Source organism: Phalaenopsis equestris, unplaced genomic scaffold (assembly GCF_001263595.1).
Source record: "Phalaenopsis equestris unplaced genomic scaffold, ASM126359v1 Scaffold000198, whole genome shotgun sequence".
NCBI lineage: Eukaryota > Viridiplantae > Streptophyta > Magnoliopsida > Asparagales > Orchidaceae > Phalaenopsis > Phalaenopsis equestris.
Window position 1 is genome coordinate 139,139 of NW_018164640.1, and position 18,432 is coordinate 157,570.

Consider the following 18,432-nt stretch of genomic DNA (forward strand, 5'->3'; position numbering starts at 1 on the left):
TGATTTTATGATTTCTCATTTGGGATTTGTAATTTGAGATTTGGTAAATCCCTAATGTTTGGCAAGTTTCTAGATTGAATGCTTAAATTGTAAATCTGACAGTTTATGGTTAAGCTTCGAAAGTTTCTGACTTCCCTGCTGCTTCTCCCTCCTCTTTCCAGCTCTCAGAGTTTCCATCCTCCTCCTTCCTCATGACAATGGCGATATTAGCTTAAAGGAAAAGGCGAGATCCCAAAAGTTCAAAGGCAAACCACGCCCCCTATCTACCCAAAAGCGAAAGCTCAGCCCCCGAAAAGCAGCACCGATAAGAAAAAGAAAGAAAAGTTAAGGAGCAAAGATGGGGAGACTCAAAAAGGCATGGGGGATCGGAGGTAGAAATACCCGGAAGGCCTGCGAGCCCTCGCCATGGAATCCAGATTGCGAATCGTCCAAGCAATGGAGGAGATCGTGCCCGAGGGTTCCTCCCAGCCATCTCAGTGGCGGTTGAGAGCTGCACGCCACTCGCCGGAGCCATTTGACAGCGAGAAGCTACCACCCATTCTGGTTTCCGAGATTCGGCGCTTCCTTCGGGTTGCTAATGAGTTAGAGAGGGAGTCTCCTCGAGCTGCCTACCTCTGTAATAACCTCTCAGTTTTTTTTTTATTCTCATTGTTCGTTATCCTTCGTTTTTTGGGTAATAATATCTTCATTTGATTCTTGGTTCAGGTCGTTTCCATGCATTCGAAAAAATTCATACGATGGATCAAAATTCTAGCGGGCGTGGTGTTCGACAGCTCAAAACTTCTCTTCTTCAGCGCCTTGAGCGGGTACTTATGTTTCAGCAGCCAAAATATATTAAGGCCTTAAGGGTTTCTTTGGCTGCACGTAGGATTCAGTAAATCCGTAAATCATAAATCCCTTAAATCCACGAAATCCAGATATAAGCAGCAAAATTTTGGACCTTAAATAAAAAAATTCATAAATCCATGGAACGCTTCTATTTTGGCGTTTGCTAAATCCTATTCAAAAGGGCTACCAAACACCCTTATATTTTATATACTCTAAGATGTTCTTACATGGTAACATTGCTGTCTATTTTAAGCTTGGACTTCTGGCATTAGTGATTCAGTGAACATATTTTAGAAAGGAACTTATATTTGCATATTGTTTTTGCTGAAGAGCCAAGTGCTCATTGATTTGTGATCTGGAAGTTGATGAATACAGAACAGATAGTTCTAGCTTACAGCCGGAGCTTGCCTGTTTGCTTGAGCTAGTTCTAGAGAGTTTGACCATGGCAAACCTGCTGTTTTGTTGCCGCATATTCTCATCAAAATAAAAATAAAAAATTTAAATTAAAGGTGAATCATATGAAAAAGTTAACATCCTAGTGAACAAGAAATTTTACTAAGAAAAACCATTTACCTTGGGGACCGACTTTTATATCAAAGGGGCTGTTTGTAATGAATTTAATACATCCTATAAATCCGGAATCACTAAATTCTGCCAAAGCTAGGATTTAGTAAATCTCGGATATAAGGTAGAACTGAGAAGAAATTAAAAAGCAACTGGATTTTCTAATTGCAGGATTTAAAAGTTACAATTTTTTTTTTTGTCAAGCAAGATTTAAGTTAAAGCCAACTTAACTCCATTACTAGACAAGATTTCTGAATAGAGTGGTTTTCTGTGTCAAAGTTTCCATTTCATTGTTATCTGCCTTGTTCTACCTATTACATACCATTCAATTCGCTGTTTTCATCTTTAATCCTTTGGCATTTATCCGCTCATTCTCTTTTTATGTATTAGTTTTCCCACAATCCTGGTCTTAATATTATGTTCTACATGGGTTTCAGTGGATCCTAGCATTTTTTGGCTTCTATTATGATAATTTTATTGTATTATCTTATATTTTCGATTTATTAACTCACTTTTATTTTGATAGGATGAAGAGGTCACCAAATTACTTCGACTGCAAAAAAGCGATGCTCGTGAACTGGAATATCTATATCTAAAGTACAAACTGATTAAATTTGTTTCCTACAGATTGAATTATGCTTATATTCTCATAAATACCTCTCAGTGTGATGGCAGGGAAGCTAGCTTTTTAATGTATTTGCTTCATTTTAATATGATTTGCTCACAGGAAGAAGTCTGAAAATGCACTTGAAATTGCTTTTGTTCTCATGGAAGTTCTGAAGGCAGTTTCATTTACTGATGGTCATGAGGTTATATTTTTTCCTTCAAACTAAGCATTCATCAATTTGGAATCTGCTTTAATCAGCAAGAAACTTATAAAATTTATTGACGGATTTCATTTAACATGCCAGCAGTTTCTTCCGGCTGGTGGGGACATCAAGGAAAAATCAGAATCATATAGTCCATACAACATTCTTCCCTTTGATTCTGGTGATAGCCAAAACGCTATAATGCTTCTTCCAGAGGTTAGATGCTTGTCCTTTTTGAATTGTCTAAATAATGTAAAATTTTGTTGTGTGCACTTTCAATTACATCTTACAGCTCATTTGATTAGATACAAATAAACATTCACGAGGAATTAAAATATTTTTCATTTTTTGTAATTATAAAACCAGTCGTATGTTCATTTTTTTGTAATAATAAATCCACTTTTATAGGCTTGTTATGAATTTCAGATGCACTATTTGGTTGAAGGTTGTTTGAACATGTTCGGTTATGATTTTTCACTTACTTTTGTGTCTAAAATTAAAATCATTACAGTTGAGGAATATTTGAAGTTTAAAGAAAACATTGATTATTTATAGTTACTCTGACTAAATGGTATAATGTAGCATTTTTTTTTTTGTCGTCGTGATAAATATGTTTTCAATTTTTCAATTCACAAGAAAAGAAATGGGCCTCAAGTATCATGCATCTTATCTGAGCTCATGGAGCTGTGACTGCTTGTATATATTGTTAATCATGAGTGTTGTCAGGCTTACCAGAGTTACAGGCGTGCCATGTGAATAGTTCTTTTGAAGAAAATGTTATGCTTCCAAACAAACCTCCCCAAAAACTTAAGCCACATCAACTTCTGAATAGGTGGATCAATGAAAGCAATTTTCTTAGCAAACATGTTTGACATTCCCCATTTTGGTTGGTTCACCTAAAGAAGTGGACCCTCAATGATTTTGTGGGTTTTTATTTTCTTTTTGTTAAATATTTTTTTTTCTGTTAAGACTTTTGTACTCTTTTTCAAAATATAATCATCCAACTTTAGCTATTGTTTGTCATGCTGAGCTTCCGCTTTCTTGTGTTAATTTGAACTCATTCCTTGTTCTGCATTCACGTCTTCTGCTTGCCATCGAGCGGTTTGCTCAAAATTTCAGTTGATAAAAAGCTTACTTTTAGCCAGTTTAAAATTGATTTTGAACCATTGTTCAACAGATTGAAGCTTCTATTTCGGCTATTCGCAATGTTAGAGGCCTTCCAAGTATAGAGAACAGCTGTGAAACTGGGCTTCCTTTGGATTTACTTTACTGGCTGCAGAACTTGTTTGGCTTTCAGGTGATTCAAAGGATGCCATCTGTTTATAGCTGAAATTTAGGACCTTGGAATTGTTATTGCTTTATTCGAGTAGCTATACTGGTTGTTTATCTGGGCATCTTACATCAAACAGAATCTCATCGCTGTGTCAACTGAACAACACTTAGGAAGCATGCCTCATTTATTCATGAAAGTGTTTTTTATTGATTTTCCAGACTGGAAGTGTTTCCAATCAGCGGGAACATTTGGTTTTACTGCTTGCTAATATGCATGTTAGGCAAAATCCAAAACCTGCACTGGCCACAAAGGTATCATTGCCTGTATCATCATGCATCAGACTAAACTATTTCTTAACTAAATTATAAGTAAACTGAAATATAAACATGTTTTCCAGCTTGATGATAGAGCTGTGGACGAGCTTATGGGAAAACTCTTTAGAAATTATAGGAACTGGTGCAAATTTTTGGGTCGTAAATGTAACTTCTGGTAAGGCTTTGTTTGACGAAAACTTCTTTTGGTAATTTACTATGTTGTCTATGCCATGAAAAACTTTAAAATGTTTTGTTGCATGTAAAATTGACATTAAAGTTCTAAGTTTTTTTAATCTATATTACTTTCTCTCGATAAAATATCCTTATTCTCCTTTCAGGTTACCATCAGTAAAGCAGGAAATACAGCAACATAAAATTTTATACATTGCTCTCTATCTTCTAATCTGGGGAGAGGCTTCTAATTTGCGGTTGATGCCAGAATGTCTGTGTTACATTTTTCATCATGTAATATCAATTTTTCTAATGTGGTGGGATATATCTGTTTCGTAATTTTGTTAAGCTTTATTTGCATTTGGTTGTTTTAACTGCTTATGCTTAGTTTATATTGTAGAATGCATTTCCTGTTGTATTACATTACTAATTTCTTGGTAACCGCTTTCCTATTAGCCCTGCTTTGATGGAGTTAAAGTGATGGAAACGAAATTATAACCTTTGTGTCCAGAAAATATAACATACTGATTTCAGTAAAATGTTGAAGCTACAATACCACTTCAACTGTATTCCATAAGAATGCTTTATAGTGTTCTCAGTTTTCTGTCATGTTTCTTTTTTTGACTAGATAAAACTTATGTTTCAGATGGCATATGAGTTATATGGAGTGCTATCTAGTGCTGTTAGCTTAAATACTGGAAAGAAGGTAGTCCCAGCTTATGGTGGACAAAATGAATCATTTTTGCGAAATGTTGTCACCCCAATTTACAAAGTTATCTATGAGGTTCTATGCGCCACTCTATATTTCACCATCTTTATCACTACATTTTCTGATAAATCCTTTTATCATATCCTTATTTTTTTGTTGATGAAGGAAGCTCAGAAGAACAAAAATGGTGTTTCGGATCATTCAAAATGGAGAAATTATGATGATTTGAATGAGTTTTTCTGGTAAGTAGCATGTATGTTTTGAGAAGAATCCATGCACTTCAAATTATACTGTTCAGCAAAATCTTGTGTTTGCCACTAAACATGCAGGTCGACTAATTGTTTTAAGCTTGGCTGGCCCTTGCGTCTTGAAAATGATTTCTTTTGCACATCATTTTCTTCAAAGCAAATTAGTACCTCTAAGGTCTGTACATTTGCCTTTCTTCTCTTTTATTAAATAAGGCTTAATTGAATATTTTGCATGGAAAGGTAACGCTGCTCGAATTGTTAATTAAATGCTAGGACTTAATTTGTTGCAACTGCACTAATTCAGTAAGTAAATGATTTGAATGAAATAAAACTGATTTCGGCAAAAGAAAGTCACTACATAGTTGGAACTAAAATTTTTATCTGAATTATTTTCTCAGTTCTTGGTATTTGTAGATTTTTTAGGTTTTCTTTATAGTAGATATGATATGTTCCAATCCTAATTATGAGTTTTAATTCAAGAGAGATTCTCATGCTGCTTTCTTTCTCTTACTTCAAATAATTGAGTCATGAACTTGTTAGTAAAAGACATCTTTCACTAGTTTCCATTCCTTGTAAAATAGGGGATATAAAAGTCAGAAAAAGTATTAAATCTTTACATTCTTTTATAAGAGTTATTACTAACAACACGATCCTCTTGATCATTCTTATTGCTTGCAACAAATTAAGTTGAGGAGATAGAATCAATTCTGATTGCCTTATTTTTTATATCTCACTCATACAATCTAATAAATGAAGCATAAAATAGGACACAAGAATCCTATGTGGACTCTAAGAAGAAAATAACCATTTGGTTTAGCCTAATCAAACATTTTTTGTCTTTGCATGGTTTAGCATATAATATGCATTCTCTATGGTAGTCATCGTTATCATTGCTTGTTGCAAGGTGGACATTAATGTATAAAGCGCCGTGCAGTTATTCTAGCATGTATGCTCTTTTCTTTTTTTGGCTGTTAGATCCTTTATTTTGATACATAATCTGATTTTCAGGAGTCTCCAAATGAAACTTGTGAATGGAAGTGGTTGGGGAAGACAAATTTTGTAGAAGTTCGTTCATTCTGGCACCTTTTCAGAAGCTTTGATCGGTTATGGACATTTCTTTTATTAGCTCTCCAGGTTAAGCACAACAATGAAAAATACATCTGGAGCATATCTCTCTCTTAGGGTTTACATATATGGAGTATTATTGTTTTCAGATGATGACTATCATGGCATGGCATGAATTGGAGACACCTCTGGAACTATTTGATCCAGAAGTTTTTGATGGCATTATGAGCATCTTTGTGACTAATGCAATTCTTAGATTCCTGCAAGGTCCGGTTCTTTAATTTGATTATTTAAATATCAATGCGTCAAATCAATATCATCTCTTGAAGCTCTTGTTGCCATATCTAGGACTTTTTTTTGTACTTTTAGTCAGTACATAAGTTTCATTAAAAATGAGCTATGCGGTGGTGAAAATAATGTACTACACGTGTGCTACAATACCAAGTGTGTGTTTTGAGCAGTGGTTAAATTTCCTCGATTTTATTTGGAGTTATATGTTTGAGCAACAAGAACAATCCTTTTTCTATGTAATTGCGAGGGTGTGATTGATGTATTGCTGATTATTACTATGTTGATTTAGCAAGTGCGACGTAATGATGAAAATCCTTGTTTATATTTTACTGGTTAAGCCTGGACTAAATCATGGTTTACAAAGGTTGAATTCCGCTACAATTGTTTAAATTGTGTTGTTTTGATATCAATTGGCATGCTCTTTGTTTTGGTATGTTTTTTCTGTTCTTTTTGATATTCATGAAATATCCTCCTTGGATGCATTTATTATTATTCAATTCCATAGGTCGGCTTTAGTAAAAGGATTCAAAGCTGATGCATGATAGCATAGTAACTTATTTGTTACTAATAAGCTTTACTCTACGATGCTATTTTAGCTTAATTTTGGACAATTTTAATTGATTTTGGGCGTGGATAATATTGTGGCTTATGTGCATGTCCTTTGTTAAGTTTTTTCACTGGAAGAAGTTATGAACCTTGTAACTTGCAGTGGTTATCGATATTTCATTGATGTGGGGAGCAAGGCAAAACATGGAGTTCAGTCAGAGATTAAGATATCTAATTAAGTTTTTAGTTGCGTTAATATGGGCTATCACTCTTCCCGTCTCTTATGCTACATCTCAAGGAAGTTCTGTATGTTCCACCATGCAATTCCAGAGTGATGCTGGCAACTTCTGCATATCACTATATCTGATTTTTGTTTTGATATACCTTATAAGCAACTTTATCGGGGTTGCTTTATTTTTTGTGCCTGCTGTCACGCACTACATCGAGACATCCAGTTGGCTGGCTTGTAGTATTATATCATGGTGGACTCAGGTATGTTTTATGCTTTATATTTTTTGTGCTGATAAACAAATATAAACATCTCTGCTATAATGCTAAAGTTTGCTTGAAATGAGGTATGATTTCTTAAATACGTGATGTACCAAAGGAAATTATCATGCCTATGAAAGCCACCCTGTATGCATCATGTGTAATTGATACTGATATTGAAGCTTCAAAAACGTAGCAAGGTCAGGAAAACTTCTATTTATCAGTCCATGCATTGCTAGGTAAAGTATGATATCATGGGATAGTTGCTGTTGTCTTGTTAGTAAGGTGATGCTTGAATTTGGTGACTTTAAGGGTTGGATGCAATTTTCTTCTTTTCTTTATATATTTTTATAGAAGAGGTGTATGTTAGCGCCGGAGCACCATAATTTCTCGCTCCCGCTCCGATTTTTCTCGCTATCGCTACAGGGTCCCGCTCTCGATCGCGAAACCCGCTCCCGCTCCCGCTCCCATCTCCCGCTCGGTCGTGAACTGTTCCCGCGAACAGTTCGTTGTTTCGTGAAGAGTTGTGTATGTCGCCACAGTTCCCTGTTCGTGATAAAGGCTTCAGATGACTCTTCTTGGGTTGTGAAGTCACGTTTTTGGTGTTCTTCTTCGGGCTTCCTCGGGATAGAGGAAGAGCTCTTCGGGCTTCCTCAGGATAGAGAAAGAGTTCTTCGGGATTTTTCGGGATAGAGGAAGAGAAGTGCAAGATATAGTTACTTGCGGTGAAGGAAGAAGAAAGAAGAAGAAAATTGTTCTCCCTTGCCTTCTTCTTGGTGGCTTGTGACAGAGGCTTGTGACAGAAGAGAAATTGAGAAATTGAGTTTATTTCTCTTATAAGTTTATCTTCTTCAGTGTATCTCAATGTAGAATTTCTTTGGTGTAGAGAGAGAAGAAAAGAGAAAGTAACAGAGTGAAAGAGTTCACTCTTGTAAGTCGAGACTATCAACTGGTGTAAATTCCTCAAGTAGTAAAATCTCCTGCAACTCCGTGGACGTAGGCAATTTGCCGAAACATGTAAAATTGTGTGTTCCGCTGTGTTACTGTTTTCTAATGTAAATTTTCTCATTCTATTTTTTGCTTCGTCGATCGTTCTCTTGTTTGATTTATATATATATCACATCAACTGGTGTATATCTCGCAACAATTGATATCATAAATTTGTTCAGATTTGAGGAAGAATGATGACTACAGATGAAGTGAAGTTTTTATAATCGAGAAGTTTGATGACATAGATTTTGGTTATTGGAGGATGCAGATAAAAGACTACCTCTATGAGAAGAAGCTTCATTTTCCGTTATTGGGAAAAAGACCTGAAAGGATGTATGAGACTGAATGAAATTTTTTGGATCGGTAAGTTCTGAGGGTTATTCGATTGACCCTATCAAGGTCCGTTGCACACAACGTCGTTAAGGAGTGGACGATTGTAGATCTCATGACAGCCTTATGAGGTATGCATGAAAAGTCATCGGCGAATAACAAAGTATATTTGATGAAGAAGCTATTCAACTTGAAGATGACGAAAGGTGTTTCTGTTCCTAAACACTTGAATGATTTTAATATTATCACAAAACAATTGTCGTCTGTTGAAATTAATTTTGATGATGAGATACATGCGCTGATATTGTTGGCATCATTGTCAAATTGTCAAAAAGTCATGAGGATGACAATTAGCAATTCTGCAGGTAAATCTAAACTGAAATGTGATGATATTCGTGCTAAACTGAAATGTGATGAAACTGAAATGTGATGATATTCGTGATTTGATTTTGGCTGAGGTGTACAGAAAATATTCTGGTGATATTTCAGGTACGAGTTCGACCCTGAATGTTGATTTCAAAGAGAGATGACAAAACAAGAACTCAAATAAAGGGAAATCAAAATCAAAGTCTGGTCAGCAGACAACTTGCTGAAATTGTGGCAAGAGTAGTCACATAAAAAAGGAACTGCAGGGATCCCAAGAAGATGGAGAATGATAGTGCAAATGTGGTATCTGAAGAAATACATGATACACTATTGCCGACAGTTCATAGTTCAGTTAATGATGGAAGTGAAGAATAGAGTGGGTTCGGGACACCCATTCCTATTGTCCATAGATAGATGGTGGAGAACCACAGAGCCACCTGAAGAAGTTATAAGAAATCAGATAGATATAAAATTAATAGAATCTAATTTTATTAAAGAGTTAATAGAAATTACTGGTAGAAATGATATTTTAGAAATATTAAGAGAAATTTAAATAATGTTCTTTTAAATTATGGGATGATATTAATATATCATCTATATATACCAATACATAGTCTAAATTTTTAAATATATTATCCATTTTTCTCTGAAAAATACTAGACGCATTTTTTAATCCAAAATACATTATTAACCATTCATAATGTTCTAATGGTGTGGTAAATGCTGTTCACTTAATTGATTCTTCATCTAACTTAATTTGCCAAAATCCTGATTTGCAGTCAAACTTACTAAAAATAACGTTTATTTTGTATTAAATTTATTAACATGTATTTATCTGGTATTTTGTATATATCATCTTCAATGTTATCATTTAATCTTTTATAATTAATTACCATTCTAACTTTTCCTCTTATTATTTCTGCATGATTTCTTACCATAAAAGCGGCAGATCTATTTTCTAAGTTTGATGATCTTATTAAACCTAAATCTTTTAATTCTTTTATTTGAATTTTAAAATCTTCTTTGTCTAAAGGACTGTATTCTATTTCTTTAGTTTTTATAACTAAATCTTTATTTATTATAGGAATATTTGCTAATTCTTTATCTTTTTCCCAATGTTTTAAAGGGTTTTCAGCTTACCAAATATGAAATAAACTTTATCTGTACTCAGAGAATAGATGTCTATATTTGATCATTAAAGATTAAGGAATTTCTTCAAGACATCTTCCCTATAGGGAGGAACTAAGAACTACTCACAAATTAACATGATAAACTTCAAATATTTATTAATAGAGGATGAGACATGGATAAATACAAATGTACTTCAGTTCAAAGTCCTATACAAATACCAGACAACGCGAATGATACATGGATAGAATCTCTAGATGATATAATCATTCAAAATATAGAAAATGCTATGGAGCCGTAATAATTATCTCTCAGGGCTTTTTCAGAAGAAGTGAAATGATATCATTATGTTTTACTCAGTGGAGCATCCAATTACTCAGTGGAGAGTCTTCTTTTCATAAGACAGTTACAATTTAGCATCAATTTGTTTTACTCTTAAAAGTAAAGAATATGGCGGGTCCCACGGGTCCCACGGGTCCCACTATTATTCTGTGTATAAATCTTTATAAAAGAGTTTGTTTTACTTTTATAAGTGGCGGGTCCCACTCTTATTTAGTGTGTTCTTTCTGTGAGTGGAGAATATGTCACAACCCACTCATGTTATCTTTTCTCGCTTATAAATAAAACACAAGTAATGCAATGAGGCATTGAGAAACCACCTAAGCCTCATAGCATTTAAGTGTTTAAGAGTCTGTGAATCAGAATTCTGAAGTCTTGTAATATTTCTCGATAAGTATTTTCTATTAATGAATGTTTGAAGTTTATCATGTCTATTTGTGAGTAGTTCTTAATTTCTCCCCGTAGAGATGTCTGAAGAAATTCCTTAATCTTTAATGATCAAATATAGACCTCTATTCTCCGAGTACAGATAAAGTTTATTTCATATTTGGTAATAGCTTACAATCTCTATGACCGAAGTAATGATGTATTTTAAGATGATAATGTTATGCTTTAAGACTCGTCAAGCCTGCGTGACATTTAGGGCGAGCTTCTTTGTTGTCATCTTGAAGTATGATTTGGCCTGTAGGTGTATGTTATTTAATGCACCAAATGGAATAAAAGGAGTCGGAAAAAGATTATATGTCTAGTTTTGAGATGATCTTCATATGTAATCCTTCAAGAAAGAGCCTCCACCTACTGGGAAGAACATTTAAATTTATAAGAAAAAACCCGATAAACAAAAATAATAATTTTTGATGGAAAAAATTGTTAAATATTTAGGAAGTCAACAAGCATTAGAAATTATAGAAGATTTTTATTTTAAAACCTTTTTAGAAGAATTAAATGAACTTCAAAATATAACTAAAAATGAAAGAGAAAAATATTATTAGCAACAAAAATAGTAGAGATTATATTAATCTTAGAAGATAAATGCCCATGGTTTTATAATAAGTTTATAAAAGGAAAAACATTTGAATATAGTAACTTAACTTTTGAATTTTAAAATGACATTAGGATTACCAGAAGAAGTCATTAGAAATCAAATAGAAATAAGTCCAATAGAATCTAATTTTATCAAACAACTAATAGAGATAACAGGTAGAGATGATATCTTAGAGATTTTAAGAAGAGACTTAAATAAAACAATAGAAAAAATTATGGAAGAACTTAAAGAAGAAATATATAGATGCCCACATTAAAGATAATTTTAACTGGAGAAAAACTGATTCTTGTTATAAAATAGAAGAAATAAAAGTTAGCCAACAACCAATGGATCTAGACGAAGTAGTACCAGAACCTTCTAATCAAGATGAGGTAAAAGACCTAGGTTTGATCCAGTTCCCCCTTTAGGAGAAGAAGGCGCCCCTGAAAGACCATATAGATAAGGAACCTTTGGAAGAGATTTTTATGAAGATAATAATTATAATTTTAAAGGAAGTATTGAACCTATAGAAAGAATTAATTTAATACCAGCCCATATAAACGATACTATTCTAACAATCAATTTAAATAATCCTCAAATGTGGGAGTCTGTTATATCCACATGGGAATTTGACGCCGTAAGAGCTTGGGCAAATAGTGATAAAGGTGGTGTAGGAGATATGTTTGCATTCTTAGAAACCTTGTTAGGAGAAACATCCGCTAACATATTTAACGAAACAAAAGTTAAAAAAGCAGGTGAAATTGAACAAATAAGATAATTAGGTGATAATCCATACAATTTTACAAAATTTATTAGAATACTTATATTAGGATTTGATCCAAGTAGACAAAATACTAATATTCAAGATCAAGCATATAGAAATCTAGAACAATTAAATCTATCTGATTGGTCTCAAATCAATAAGTTTTGCACGTCATACGTAGCATATGCTAGTAGAGCCGGAAAGTATTTTGATGATGAAATATCAAATAGATTCTTAATAAAATTACATGGAGAGCTAGGAAAAGAAATCCATGAAAAATGGACGAGAGAATATACAAATTTATAAAATATTAGAGAAATTGGGATAGGATTAAGAATTGTATTTACATTTAATATTGTACAATAAAAATGTAGAGAATATAAGAATCAAAAACAAGTTAAAAGACAGTCATATAAGTTCTGTAGAAATATTTATACACCACAAAATTTTCCACAAAAAACATATAAAAAAAGGAGAAAAATTTTTAGAAAATCTAATAGTAGAATACCTTCAAAAAATAATAATGTTAAAATATCAAATAATAATAAAAAGTGTCATTGTGTTATATTTGTGGTTCCTCAAAACATCTGACTAATAGATGCAACAAAAGAAATCATAACCGAGCAAGAATGTTACTAATAGATGGATTAGAAGAAGATGTAGTTAGTATTTCTTCTAACGAATTTAATGATACAATTTATAGTATAGTAGATGAAGAAAGTGAAGTAGAATCCATGTCATCAGAATATAATATGAAAAGATTAATTAGAGCAGTTGATAGGTGAAATTTAGATAGATGGAATTTAAACAATGGGAATTTAGATATAGATAGATAAAATGGAAAACATTTGAATGTTCCAACATTTTATTATTTAATTTAAATTTAACATTTGAATGTTCTTGCTTTTTGCCTATAAATCCTGCGGTCATCCTAATATTTAATGATCCGTTTATTATATTATATCCTTTAGTTTTAATTCATATTTTAAGGTGTTCTATACACTCCTTGGTTTCCATTATGAAATCTAGAACGAAATAAATTATAGCTCCATTATCATTCATATCTACTTCAAAAGATCCTATAATTGATTTTGATAAATCACTCCATCTATTGTCAAATAATATTATTAAGGTTTTTGTTCCTAAATTTTTTCTATGTAAACCTTTTATTTCAATCATAATTAATTTTATATGAATTTGAGACATTTTTTGCTTTCTTATTTATTCCCAATCATCTCTATTAATTACTGGTAAACTTATTTGTTCTAAATCTGATACACAACTTAACTTCTGTTCTAATAATGTTTGGATTATAGACGATTTTAATAATATATGATTTTCATACATTTTTTTTTTAACCTTAATTAAATTTATTTTTCCATTATTAAATTTGTCTAACTGAGATTCTATATCTATTATTTTTGAAACTTTTTGATCAAATTTGTTATAATTTTTCTTAAATAAAGTTAGAGGACATTGTCTACTTACCATACTTTGTAGCTTATTGGTTTATAGGGAACAATTTCTTTTCTAGAAATTACTTTTTCTGAAAGATTTTTTAAATCTGTTTGAGTGACTATTCCTAAGGTCCTTTCTTCAATATTCTTTAATTTATTTTCTATATTGATAATTTTTTCATATAACCTTATTAATATGATTGTTTGAAAATTTAATATCTTTGGATAAGTTTTATCACTACCTTGAACTCCTATATAGTTTGTTAATTCTATAGATTCTTCATGATATTTTTTAGCTTCTTCTAAAATATTTTTATATATTTTGAATTCTTCAAATTTACTCATGTCAAAATAATTCTTTTTATTTCTAAAAGTAAAATTTCTATCTTTTTAATATTTTCTTTTGTTTTCTCTAATAGATCTTTAGCTTCTTTAGGTTCTATTAACATTTTATTAATAATCATGTCTAATTTATTTTTATCTTTTACTATTTTATAAATAGTAATAATTTTTTCTAATATATCATTGTTTCGATTTTTAACATAATCTAAAATTATCTCTTAATATTAATCTTTTTATTTCAAATAAAACTTCTGTAAATTTTTCTAAAATCCTATGAACTTTTTCATTATGAAATTTCAAAGATTCTGCTAAAGAAATTTAAAGGTCTATAATGCTATTCATAATTTTGTTTTCATTATGTAATTCATGTTTGAATTCTTTTGAAAAATTGCGTATAAATTTATTTTGATTTATTGCTATGAAATTTTTATTTTTATTTCTTAATTCTAAGTCTAACCAGTCTATTTTATGTATATTTCCCATATCTGTATATCTTATTCTTTTTTAATTTTTTCTTCTTTCATTAAAACTTCAAGTTCTATTTTAAATAATTTTCTTTTTAATCTTTTTTCATCCCTTAATTGTTGATCATATGAAGTAATAAAAGATTCATAAAACTATTTATTTTTATTTTCATTTTGAGGCTCTGATACTATTTCGAGTGGATGCAGGTTTCCGTTTAACGAGATTAACTCGATAAAAGCCTCGTTTTGATTCAAGTTATTTGATCTATTTATGTTGGCCATTTAATATTCAAATTTTACCTTGCAAATATTTATCATAAAAATATGACCATTCATTTACTTTTTCACTTAAAATTTTAACTTTCTCTACTTTCTCTTCCTTAAATTACTGCTTGAAATTTCTTCTAATTTATTAATAAAGTTTTCAAAATAATATCTTCCTATAATCTATGTTCCTTCTTTACTACATATAATAAAATATAACAATGCTATAATTTTATTATTCATATCTTAAATAGTTAGTAATACTTTTACCCTTAAAAATGTTCCTTTTTTAATTATAATGAATATAATAATCGTAATATAAATAAATAGGTAGATTTCGTGTAAGTCATTTTTTTTTTGTAAAATAATAATTTCTAATTTTTGTGTTATTTCCTTAAATCGTTTGTGTGGGTACTCATACATTACTTCTATAAGTCTTTCAAATATTTTTTTCTATAGTTTTATTTAAATCTTTTCTTAATATTTCTAAAATATCATTTATACCGGTAATTTCTATTAAGTTTTTAATAAAATTAGATTCTATTGGTTTTATACTATCTGATTTCTTATAACTTCTTAAGATAATCCTAATGTCATTTTAAAATTCAAAAGCAAAATTACTATATAAAAATATTTTTTCTTTTATAAATTTATTATAAAACCATGATCATTTATCTTCTCAAGCTAAAATATTTTCAGTAAGTTCTGTTGTTAATAATAATTTTTCAGATTCATTTTTAGTTATATTTTTAAGTTCATCTTCGAAAAAAAATTTAAAATAAAATTCTCCCATAAATTATACAGCTCGTTGACTTCCTAAATATTCAAGAATTTTCTCCATTTAAATTATTATATATATTTTTTTTCTTATAAATTTATGTCCTTGTAGATGAAGTTTTGTCTGAAGGATTCTGTATGAGGATCATCTAAAATATAGACATATAATCTTTTTTGACTCCATTTATTTCATTTGGTGCATAGAACAACATACAACGACATATCAAATCATACTTCAAGATGATAAAAAAGAAGCATGCCCTGAACGCCACACAGGCTTGACGGGTCTTATAGCATAACATTATCTTAAAATACACAAGGACTTCGGTCAAGAGGTTGTTAGCTATTACCAATTGTGAAATAAACTTTATCTGTACTCGGAGAATAGAGGTCTATATTTAATCATTAAAAATTAAGAAAATACTTAATGATAAACTTCAAACATTCATTAATAGAAAATACTTATATAGAAATATTATCGAGAAATATTACAAGACTTCAGAATTCTGATTCACAGACTCTTAAACACTTAAATGCTATGAGGCTTAGGTGGTTTCTCGATGCCTCATTGCATTACTTGTGTTCTATTTATAAGCAAGAAAAGATATCATGAGTTGGTTGTGACATTTTCTCTACTCATAGAAAGAACACACTAAATAAGAGTGGGACCCGCCATTTATAAAAGTAAAACAAACCCTTATATAAAGATTTAAACACAGAATAATAGTGGGACCCGTGGGACCCGCGGGAGCCGCCATATTCTTTACTTTTAAAATTAAAACAAATTGATGCTAAATTGTAACCGTCTTCTGAAAAGAAGATTTCTATTGAGATGCTCCACTGAGTAAAATATAATGATATCATTTCACTTCTTCTAAAAAAGACTTGAAAGATAATTATTACGGCTCCATAGCATCTTCCATATTTTGAATGGTTATATCATCTAGAGATTCTATCCATGTATCATCCGCGTCGTCTGATATTTGTATAGGACTTCGAACTGAAGTATTATAATTTTCTTGGATAACAGAAGTAGGATAATGATCTCCATCATGAACAACTTCAATTTCATATATATTTTTACATTGCTCAATATAATTAGCGTCGTCTGCATATATCTTGAATTAAAATTTTTTTTTTTGAATCTTTTTTCATGAACAAATATGATGATATAATCATCCTGAAATGCTGGTGTCATGAACAAAGAAAGCTTTGAGATGCCGTTATTCCATCAACAAATTAAATAATTTCTAAAATTGTGCAAGCTTTCTTCGATATTTTTATCAATGATTCTTCTAGCATGAGGTTCTTCAGGCTAGATAAAATTCGTGAATCTTCTTTCACTATGAATTTCAATGATATGCTTGGCCCCTTGGGTCAAGCCCTCATAAGTAGGTGGTAATGATCAGATGATTAGAGTGACTGCTATCACTCCAAAATTTTCGAATAAGAATAAGATAATTCTTCTTAATTCGCTGTGCTCAAATTGTTTAATTTGAGAGCTCAAATTTTTATGCTTCCTAATGTTTACTTTTCCTAGAAATCCATTTTCAAAAATATTTTGAATGGAATAACTATTTCTATTTGCTACATAATTCAAGCAGATTCACAAGTCCACAGAAAGTAAAACTATGTTTACTTTAAGTGCTTTTATGATACGAGTGGAATATGATATTCCTGGCTCATAGATATGTTCAGTGTTATATCTGTTTATCATATCCCTCTGACATTCAATCTTCTCCTCTTTTTTAGAATTATTTGCATATAAAATATTTTCCTTCGGATATTACTGTCCATCTCGGGGAGATAGAGATATTGCAAATTTTTCATTAAATTATTTTCAGAAATATCAATAATTGCATTCTTAAAATAATTATTATCTTCTAAAAGACTATTATATCTATCTTGAAGAGCTAAGTATTTTTTTTTTCCTCTTCAAGTTTGAGCTCAAGACTGTTAATCTTCAGCTCCTGATTTGAAATGACTAGCTTTTGCAAATCTACTGGTGTCTTCGGACGTAAAGTTATAGTGCTCGAATATACATCCGGTTCTTTATTTTTGAGTATGATAATCTGAAAATCATACCTGTCTCCTACACCACCTTTATCACTATTTGTCCAAGCTCTTACTCCGTCAAATTCCCATGTGGATATAACAGACTCCCACATTTGAGGATTATTTAAATTGATTGCTAGAATAGTTTCGTTTCTATGGGTCCAAATTATACTTCAAGTTGATAAAAAAGAAGCATGCCTTGAACGCTACACAGACTTGACGGGTCTTATAGCATAACATTATCATCTTAAAATACACCAAGACTTCAGCATAGAAGTTTTTAGCTATTACCAATTGTGAAATAAACTTTATCTGTACTCGAGAATAGGAGTCTATATTTGATCATTAAAGATTAAGAAATTTCTTCAGACATTTCCCCTACGGGGAGGAACTAAAAACTACTCACAAATAGACATGATAAACTTCAAACATTCATTAATAAAAAATACTTACAGAGAAATATTGCAAGACTTCAGACTTTTCCACCATCTATCTAGGGTTTAGGGTTCACAATTCAATTAATGATGGAGGTGAAGAGGAGAGTGAGTCCGGGACACCCATTTCTATTATTTCACAGACAGATGGTGGAAAACTATAGAGTTATGAAGAAATTTTGCAAGATGATAGTTCGAGCAAGTGAGAGCTGATAGAATTTCCATCATGGAAGAAAACATTACAAAACAAGTGAGTGTATGATCCCGACTTTTTATATGCAACAGTATAACAATGTCTCTGATTATGTTTTCACTTATATTTCCTTACTTAACAACATAGTCAAAACTTGATCATGAAGAAAATAAGAATTTAACTTTTCAATTTATATATA

General features: G+C 31.3%; 1 protein-coding gene across 9 annotated transcripts in view; it reads left to right on the forward strand.

Annotated features, from left to right (window-relative positions):
- The first annotated feature begins 94 nt into the window (after positions 1–94).
- LOC110022574 (putative callose synthase 8) overlaps positions 95–18,432 on the forward strand; it is an 84,017-nt gene continuing 65,679 nt past the window's right edge. For 7 of the 9 annotated variants that reach the window (XM_020721591.1, XM_020721598.1, XM_020721592.1 and 4 more), the window contains exons 1-15: positions 95–616; positions 706–806; positions 1,919–1,989; positions 2,120–2,201; positions 2,304–2,417; positions 3,379–3,498; positions 3,693–3,785; positions 3,872–3,963; positions 4,127–4,253; positions 4,606–4,743; positions 4,834–4,910; positions 4,998–5,091; positions 5,925–6,050; positions 6,131–6,248; positions 6,982–7,310. In XM_020721591.1, the coding sequence (XP_020577250.1) occupies positions 406–616; positions 706–806; positions 1,919–1,989; positions 2,120–2,201; positions 2,304–2,417; positions 3,379–3,498; positions 3,693–3,785; positions 3,872–3,963; positions 4,127–4,253; positions 4,606–4,743; positions 4,834–4,910; positions 4,998–5,091; positions 5,925–6,050; positions 6,131–6,248; positions 6,982–7,310 (1,893 nt within the window). In that variant the 5' untranslated portion in view covers positions 95–405. The remainder of the gene's footprint in view (positions 617–705; positions 807–1,918; positions 1,990–2,119; positions 2,202–2,303; positions 2,418–3,378; positions 3,499–3,692; positions 3,786–3,871; positions 3,964–4,126; positions 4,254–4,605; positions 4,744–4,833; positions 4,911–4,997; positions 5,092–5,924; positions 6,051–6,130; positions 6,249–6,981; positions 7,311–18,432) is intronic. The other 2 variants (XM_020721595.1, XM_020721593.1) reach the window with 2 other exon arrangements.